We start from the raw sequence: 9,844 nt of genomic DNA on the forward strand, positions 1-9,844 counted from the left end.
AGTGACTAAACAACAGCAACAACAAGTACAGATAACAAAATTTACCATCTTAGCCATTTTATAGCCTACAATTCAGTGACATTCAGTGCATTCGTGATGCGTAAGCACCATCTATCTAGTTCCAGAACCTTCTCAGCACTCCCAAAGGAAACCCCCAATCCATTAGCAGTCACTCCAATTTATCCCCTTCCCCCAGCCCCTGGCAACCACTGACATGCCTAAACTCCTATGTGAATGTTCACAGAAGCATTATTATTTATAGTGAAAATGTGTAAACAACCAAATGTTCATCAGTGGGTGAATAAATCAATGAAATGTGATCTGTTGATACAACAGAACATCACTCAGTCATAAAAAGGAATGAAGTTATGACAATGCTACAACACGGATGAACCGGGCGGGGGGGGGGGGCGGGGGCAGGGGAAGAAAAATGATGCTGAGGGAAAGAAGCCAGGCCCCAAAGGCCACAGAGTGTATGATTACATTTAGATGATTTGTCCAGAGCAGGCAAATCCATAGAGACAGAAAAGGGATTAGTGGTTCACTGCCATTTAAACTTGACATAGCCTAATTAAAAAAGCATTTAAAATAGTCATCCATAAAGATACAATGAATACCCATAAAATTAAGGTTATTTACTGATCACAGACCATATATATTTGCTCACTGAGGGTACTGAGTTAGTTATCATATGAAGTATCTACTGTCTTCCAGGTCACAGAAAGTTTCCCCTGGAGAAGGGCATGGCTTCATGCCCTTATAGTATTCTTGCCTGGAGAATTCCATGGACAGAGGAGCCTGGTGGGCTATAGTTCACGGGGTTGCAAAAGAGTAGGACATGACTGAGTGACTAACACTTTTCACTGTTTTCCAGGTCACAGTCCAAGAATAACTCTTTGAGTTTGGTAGGGGGAAATGGAGGCACAGAGAGGTGAAGATTCTTGCTCAAGTTTACAGCAGGCCGAGCAGGGGTTTGAACTCAGGTTGGCTGACTCCCTCATTCTTTTGTCAGATGGCTATGTTGCATTGCTCAGAACATACACATGCACATCACAGGATCTGGAAAACAACTAGAACATTATATCTACAGTCTCTTGCCTCAGATTTCTTGCATGGGTATCTCTAGAGGAAGAATCTCATTGATTCATACTAAATTAGAGATGCACTTGGCTCAAAGCATTGTAGACATGGGGTGGGTAGGTCTTGTGGTATCAGAAGCTCTGGGAAGAACAAGATTTATCAGAAGGGAGTAAGTAGCCAAGGCTGTAACCTCTGGTAAAGGAATATTTTCATTTTCAAAGATAACCTAAATGTATCAGTTCAGTTCAGTTCAGTTGCTCAGTTATGTCCGACTCTTTGCAACCCCATGAATTGCAGCACGCCAGGCCTCCCTGTCCATCACCAACTCCCAGAGTTCACTCAAACTCATGTCCATCGAGTCGGTGATGCCATCCAGCTATCTCATCCTCTGTTGTCCCCTTCTCCTCTTGCCCTTAATCCCTCCCAGCATCAGGGTCTTTTCCAATGAGTCAACTCTTCACATAAGGTGGCCAAAGTATTGGAGTTTCAGCTTCAGCATCCAGTGAACACCCAGGACTTATCTCCTTTAGGATGGGAAAGGTATAAACTTTGGAGGCAGCCAGCCATGAGTCATGACTTAACTCTACCATGTTTGACAGCTCACCTCGAACAAGTTGCTTAGCATTTATGCACCCCAACATTCTCAATGAATATTCTCAAGATATTCAAAATGGGGTAATCAAATCAACACCTCCCCCACCACACTGGTAAGAGTATTAAATCATAGGTGGCACAGAGTAGGAGGGCCTCCCTGGTGGCTCAGTTGGTAAAGAATCCGTCTGCAATGCAGATTTGATCTCCTGCAATGAGTTTGATTCCTGTGTTGGAAAGATCCCTTGGCAAAGGGAATGGCTACCCACTCCAGTATTGTGGCCTGGAGAATTCAATGGACAGAGGACAGAGGAACTTAGCAAGCTACAGTCCATGGGGTCGCAAAGAGTCAGACATTACTGAGCAACTTTCACTTCACAGAGTAGGACTCAGCCAATGTCACCTGTCATTTATCAGGAGCAGCCCCTGGGGTAAAGCCAGGAGTGATGGAAGTTGACAACCTCCCTCCATCCAGTAGCTGACCTCTCTATGTCACATCTCACTTCAGGAACAGCCTCCATGCAAGGAGCCAACTTCTCAGCAGTGACTGAATTCATCCTCATCGGCTTCTCCACCTTCCCCCACCTTCAGCTGATGTTCTTCCTGCTCTTCCTGCTGATGTACCTGTTCACGCTGCTGGGGAACCTGCTCATCATGGCCACCGTCTGGAGGGAGCACAGCCTCCACACCCCCATGTACCTCTTCCTGTGCGCCCTCTCCATCTCCGAGGTCCTCTACACCTTCGCCATCATCCCGCGCATGCTGGCCGACCTGCTCTCCACCGACCGCTCCATCTCCTTCAGGGCCTGTGCCAGCCAGATGCTCTTCTCCTTCATGTTTGGCTTCACCCACTCCTTCCTGCTCACCGTCATGGGCTACGACCGCTACGTGGCCATCTGCCACCCCCTGCGCTACAACGTGCTCATGAGCCCCCGGGGCTGCGCCTGCCTGGTGGCTTGGTCCTGGGCTGGAGGCTCAGTCATGGGGTTTCTGGTGACATCTATCGTTTTCCACCTCCCCTTCTGTGGCCCTAATGTGATCCACCATTTTTTCTGCCATGTGCCTCCGCTAGTGAAGTTGGCCTGTGGGGACAACATCTCTACCGTGGCCATGGGCGTGGGCCTGGTGTGTATCGCCGCCCTGCTGGGCTGTGGTCTCCTCATCCTGCTCTCTTACGCCTTCATCGTGGCCGCCATCTTGAGGATCCCCTAAGCCGAGGGCCGGCACAAAGCCTTCTCCACGTGTGCGTCCCACCTCACCGTGGTGGTTGTGCACTACGGCTTTGCCTCTGTCATCTACTTCAAGCCCAAGGGTCCCCAGTCTCTGGAAGGAGACACGCTGATGGGCATCACCTACACGACCCTCACTCCCTTCCTAAGCCCCATTATCTTCAGTCTCAGGAACAAGGAGCTGAAGGAAGCCGTGAAGAAGACCTTCCTCAGCAAGCTCTTTCTCCATAGATCCTGAAATGGCAGGTTTTGTAACAGGAGTTGTGGCAGGTAGAGGCACTTCAGTCCATTGTCTTGTCTGAAAAATGGAAATAAATCTCCTGCATTCGTGATGAGACCTTCCGAGTCAATTTCCTCCCGTTGACTGTGCCTGAGAGCAGAATGCAGAAGGGGGATGCCCATGGCTGTGTTGGGGAACCTGTGTACCTAGTGTATCTTCGATGTGTGAGGGAGGGATGCTTGCTCTGCCCCAAACAATGACAGAAACAGCAACAGCAAATTTCTTGCCTGCTCTGAATCAAGCGGGCTTCCCTGGTGGTTCAGATGGTAAAGAATCTGCCTGCAATGCATGGCATTCTATGCTTTCAAGACCTCACCTCTTTCATTTATCGTATTTAAGGAAAGGAAAGTGTTGTTGACGGGGAAATAGTTTTTCATTTCAAATCTTCACATTTTTGGAGGTATGGTGTCTTCTCCTATGTGTTGCTTTTGAGCGAATGATATGTCTAAGGATACAAATTATAGAAAGAAGAGAGAGAGGGCCTGAATCTCTCCTTCTAAGATAAGAAATATAAAAGGGATGGAGGGGGGGGAATGTGGGAGAGGGAAGATGAAATGGTGGCTGGTTTGAGAAATATGGGAAGAACAGGTAGAAAAAACAGATTACTGGCAGTTGATGGGGATGTAAAGGGCTTCCCAGTGGTGCAGTGGTAAAGAATCCACCTGCCAAAGCAGGAGGAGCAAGAAACTCAGGTTCAATCCCTGAGCTGGGAAAATATCCTAGAATAGGAAATGGAAAACCTCTCCAGTATTCTTGCCTGGAAAATTTCACGGACAGAGGAGCCTGGTGGGCTACTGTCCATGGTGCCACAAAGAGTCAGATACAACTGAGTGACTGAGCATGCAAGGGGGATGATGGATCCAGTGACTGGTGAAGAAATTTTGGGAAAGAGCAGGTACATAAATGGACATTTTATTAGGTTAATAAGGTTGTCATAAAGTACCTAATACAAATCCCTTTTCTAGACTCCCTTGAAATCCCCAATGAGAATCAATTTCACTTTCACAGATTGTGAAGTCAGATAGATTGGAGGGATGCATACACAGGCTGGGCCTGCTTCAGGGGAGGACTCAGGCAGAATCAGGTAACTCCTTTGGGTTCAGTTCAGTCATTCAGTTGTGTTCTACTGTTTGTGACCCTATGGACTGCAGCACACCAGGCCTCCCTTCCATCACCAACTCCTGGAGTTTACTCAAACTCATCTCCATTGAGTCGGTGATGCCATCCAACCATCTCATCCTCTGTCATCCCCTTCTCCTCCTGCCCTCAATCTTTTCCCCAGTGTCAGGGTCTTTTCCAATGAGTCAGCTCTTCGCATGAGGTGGGCAAAGTATTGGAGTTTCAGCTTTAGCATCAGTCCTTCCAATGAACACTCAAGACTGATCTCCTTTAGAATGGACTGGTTGGATCTCCTTGCAGTCCAACGGACTCTCAAGAGTCTTCTCCAACACCACAGTTCAAAAGCATCAATTCTTCTGCACTCAGCTTTCTTTATAGTCCAACTCTCACATCCATACATGACTACTGGAAAAACCATAGCTTTGACTAGACAGGCCTTTTTTGACAAAGCAATGTCTCTGCTTTTCAATATGCTGTCTAGGTTGGTCATAGCTTTTCTTCCAAAGAGCAAGCATTTTCTAATTTCATGGCTGAAGTTACCATCTGCAGTGATATTGGAGCCCAAGAAAATAAAGTCAACCACTGTCTTCCTTTGGGTTACACTCCGTTTTTAAATCAGAGAGTGGACACAGTGAGGTTTGGCAGTTGCCTAAATTCAAGTAGCCCAGGAGGTTCAGGATGCAGAATGAGATTGGCTGAGTGAGTCTTCTGAGGCAATGGGTCTCCAACTTGAGGGCACATCAGAGTCAAGCTGCTGGGTCCCACTCCAGGGTGTTTAATTCAGCAGGTCTAGGTTAAGAGGGGTGGCGGGGGAGACTCTAGAATCTTCATTTCGAAAAAGCTCCTAGGTGATGCTGAAGTTTGTCTGAGGATGACACTTTGGAAACCACTGTTTAAAGTTTTCTTAGCTCAAAGAAGCAGCCACATTTTTAAAAAATTATTTATTTTTGTCTCTGCTGAGTCTTTGTTGCTGCCCATGTGCTTTGTCTAGTTGCAGCAAGAAGGGGCTACTCTCTAGCTGCAATCTGCAGGCGTCTCTTATTGCAGAGCGTGGGCTCTAGGGCACACAGGTTTCAGTAGTTGTGGCATATGGGCTCAGTATCTAGGCACATGAGTCTAGTCGCCCCATGGCATGTAGAATCTTCCTGGATCAGGGATAGAACCCACGTTTCCTGCACTGGCAGGTAGATTCTTAACCACTGGACTACCAGGGAAGTCCAAAGCCACATTTTTCAGTTAGAGATAGAAGTAAACTTTATCTCTCTGTGTCTCTGTCTCTCCTTCCTCTCTCTCTCCTTCCTTCCTCCCTTTCTCCTTATCTTTTTAAATAGTTATGAAGATAACAGTTTCCTATTTTTTTTTGAGAAGATAAGACTTTTTAATTGGAGTATAATTGCTTTGAAATGTTGTGTTAGTTTCTGCTCTACAACAGTGTGAATCAGCTGTACATATACATATATCCTTTCCCTTCTGAGCCTCCTTCCCACCGCACCATCCCACCCTTCTAGGTCATCACATTTACCATCAGCTGTTATGGTCTATAAAAATACTTTTATTGAAACGTAGTTCACATACCATATAATATATCCATATGAAGATGTGTATAGTCATCACCATAGTGAATTTAGAATATTTTCCTCACCTTCAAAATGAACCTGTACCCTTTAGCTATCATCTCTCTTTCCTCCTCCCTTTCCAGTCCTAAGCATCCACTAATCTACTGTCTCTATAGATTTGCTTTATCTGGACATTTCAGATACATGGAATCATATGATATTTATCATTTTTTGTCTCGCTCCTTTCATGTAGCATGTTTTCAAGGTTTATCCATGTCACAGCATGTATTGCTAATTTCATTCCTTTTTTATGGCTGAATAAAGTTGCATTGTTTGGATATATAACATTTTTACTCATCCATCTGTTGATACATTTCTTGGATGTTTCCACATTTTGGTTATTATAAGTGTTTCTGCTATAAACATTCATGTACAAGTTTTTGGATGGGCCTATGCTTTCATTTTGGAGGGGTATATATGTAGGAGTTAAATTAATGGGTCACATGATACCTTTATGTTTAATCATGTGAGTAGCTGCTAGACTCTTTATGACAATGGCTGCACCATTTTACATCCCCACTAGAAGCATATTAGTGTTCCAATTTCTCTACATCCTTGCCAACACTTGTTATTATCTAACTTTTTAATTGTAGTCATTCTAATTGTGGTTTGATAAAACTATATGGATAAAAATGGATATGGTCTTTTTATTGGAATATAATTGCTTTATAATGTTGTGTTAATTTCTACTGTACAAAGAAGTGAATAAGCTATGTGTGATCAGTCGTTTCAGTTGTGTCCGACACATTTGTGACCCCACGGATTGTAGCCTGCCAGGCTCCTCTGTCCATAGAATTCTCCACTCAAGAATACTGGAGTGGGTTGCCATGCCCTTCTCCCCTTAGGTCTGACCTTAAATGTCACCTCCTCAGGAAAACCTTCCCTGATTTCCCCATACTGAGTCGCCGCTCCTATTACAAGAACTCACAGCACCTTCTTTCTCCCCTCATAGCTTTTATCACAATTTATCATATGTATGCATATTTATTAATTAGTATATTCTATAGAAATATTTGTTTAATAGCCACATCTTCCTTTCTCAACATGCAAGCACGAAGATCAGGGTCAGTTGCATCTAATCAGCTCCACAGTGGATCCCCAGTGGCATCTAAAAACATACCTGGCACAGAGAAGATAATCAATAAATGTTTGTTAAGTGAATACAGCGGGGTTTATCATCCATAGCACAGTTGACATTTGGGACTGGCATTTGGGACTGGCTCACTGTTTGCAGTGGAGAAGGAAATGGCAGCCCACTCCAGTATTCTTGCCTGGAAAATCCCATGGATGGCGGAGCCTGGTAGGCTACTGTCCATGGGGTTGCTAAGAGTCGGACATGACTAAGCAACTTCACTTTCACTTTCACTTTCATGCATTGGAGAAAGAAATGGCAACCCACTCCAGTGTTCTTGCCTGGAGAATCCCAGGAATGGGGAGCCTGGTGGGCTGCCGTCTCTGGGGTCGCACAGAGTTGGACACGACTTAAGCGACTTGGCAGCAGCAGCAGCAGTAGCAGCAGCAGCAGCAGCATTGTTTGCAGTGAGGTCTGTTCCATGCATTGAAGGGTGCTGAGCAGCATTCCTTAGCTTTACTGGCTAGTTATTATAGCACATCTCCCTCTCTTTGAGTTGTAACAATGAAAAATATCTCCAGAACCTTCCAAGTGTCCTCTGGAGTCACTGGTGAGAGCCGCTGGAGTACAGAAATGAGAGAAGACCTAGCTGATGCTCCCAAGTAGCAGAGTCATGACCCTTTTGGTGGTTCTTAGCATCTGGTCCATATCTTGGTGAGAACCCTGACATTTCTCTGTGTCTTTCAACCATGGATCATGGAAACTCATCAAAGACAGGGGCTAGCAGACCCATCTCTGTTCTCCCAAAACTAGCACAGAATTTGACACAAAGAGTGTAATTAATTATTAAATACATTTAAATTTATTTTTTATTGAAGGATAATTGCTTTACAGAATTTTGTTGTTTTCTGTCAAACCTCAACATGAATCAGGCACAGGCATACATACATCCTCTCCCTTTTGAACCTCCCTCTCATCTCCCTCCCCATCCCACCCCTCTAGGTTGATACAGAGCCCCTGTTTGATTTTCCTGAGCCATACAGCAAATTCCTATTGGCTATCTATTTTACATATGATAATGTAAGTTTCCATGTTACTCTTTCCATACATCTCACCCTCTCCTCCCCTCTCCCCATGTCCATAAGTCTATTCTCTTTGTCTGTTTCTCCATTGCTTCCCTGTAAATAGGTTCTTCAGTACTATTCTTCTAGATTCCGTATATGTGTGTTAGAATATGACATTTATCTATCTTTTTCTGATTCACTTCACTCTGTATAATAGGCTCTAGGTTCATCCACCTCATCAGACTAACTTAAATGCGTTCCTTTTTATGTCTGAGTAATATTCCATTGTGTATACATACCACGACTTCTTTATCCATTCATCTGTAAATGGACATCTAAGTTTGCTTCCATGTTCTAGCTATTGTAAACAGTGCTGCAGTGAACAATGGTATACATGTGTCTTTTTCAATTTTGGCTTCCTCAGGGTATATGCCTAGGAGTGAGATTTGCTGGGTCATATGGTGGTTTTATTCCTAGTTTTTAAGGACTCTCCATACCGTCTTCCATAGTGGCTGTAGCAATATACATTCCCACCAACGTGGGAATGATTTCTTTCCAATCTTTCCAATGATTTCTTTCATTAGTATCTTATAATTTTCTGTGTACAGTTCTTTTGTCTCCTTAGGTAAGTTTACTCCTAGATATTTAATTCTTTTTGTTGCAATGGTGAATGGGATTGATCCAATTTCTCTTTTTGATTTTTCATTTTTAGTGTGTAGAAATGCAAGTGATTTCTGTGAATTGATTTTGTATCCTGCAGCTTGCTAAATTAATTGATTAGCTCTAGTAATTTTCTGATACTATCTTTAGGACTTTCTATGTACAGTATCATATCATCTGCAAACAGTGAGAGCTTTACTTCTTTTCCAATCTGGATTTATTTTATTTCTTTTTCTTTTCTGATTGCTGTAGCTAGGACTTCCAAAACTATGTTGAATAACAGTGGTGAAAGTGGACACCCTTGTCTTTTTCCTGACCTTAGGGGGAATGCTTTCAGTTTTTCACCATTGACAAAAATGTTTGTTGTAGGCTTATCATATATGGCCTTTACTATGTTGAGGTAGTTTCCTTCTATGCCCATTTTTTGAAGAATTTTAATCATAAATGGGAGCTTAGTTTTGTCAAAGGCTTTTCCTGAATATATTGAGTTGATCATATGGATTTTATCTTTCAATTTGTTAATATTGATTGATTTGCATATATTGAAGAATCGTTGCATTCCTAGAATAAACCCAGCTTGATCATGGTGTATGAGCTTTTGATGTTTTGCTGAATTCTGTTTGCTAAAATTTCGTTGAGGATTTTTGCAGGTATGTTCATTAGTGATATTGGCCTGTAGTTTTCTTTTTTGTCATTGTTGTCTTTGTCTGGTTTTGGTATCAGGGTGATGGTGGCCTCATAGAATGAGTTTGGAAATGTTCCTTCCTCTGCAATTTTTGAAAGAGTTTTAGAAGGATAGCCATTAGCTCTTCTCTAAATGTTTGATAGAATTCTCCAGTGAAGCCATCTGGTCCTTGGCTTTTTGGGGGGCAGGGGTGGTGGTGGTGGAGATTTTTGATCACAGCTTCAGTTTCAGTGCTTGTAATTGAGTTGTTCATAATTTCTGTTTCTTCCTGGTTCAGTCTTGGAAGATTGAGCTTTTCTAAGAATCTGTCCATTTCTTCCAGGTTATCCATTTCATTGCCATATAGTTGTTCATAATAATCTCTTATAATCCTTTGTATTTCTGCCTTGTCTATTGTAACCTTCATTTCTGATTTTGTTGATTTGATTTTTCTTTTTTTCTTGATGAG

The 9,844-nt window shown here is 43.2% G+C and overlaps 1 protein-coding gene across 1 annotated transcript; it reads left to right on the forward strand.

Moving 5' to 3' along the window:
- Nucleotides 1-2,190: 2,190 nt before the first annotated feature.
- LOC101121260 (olfactory receptor 10H1-like) lies at nt 2,191-3,138 on the forward strand. The gene is given in 1 exon segment (XM_004009194.2): nt 2,191-3,138. A coding segment is annotated over 1 exon segment (948 nt).
- Nucleotides 3,139-9,844: the final 6,706 nt, after the last annotated feature.

This window comes from Ovis aries, chromosome 5, assembly GCF_016772045.2.
Source record: "Ovis aries strain OAR_USU_Benz2616 breed Rambouillet chromosome 5, ARS-UI_Ramb_v3.0, whole genome shotgun sequence".
Lineage (NCBI taxonomy): Eukaryota > Metazoa > Chordata > Mammalia > Artiodactyla > Bovidae > Ovis > Ovis aries.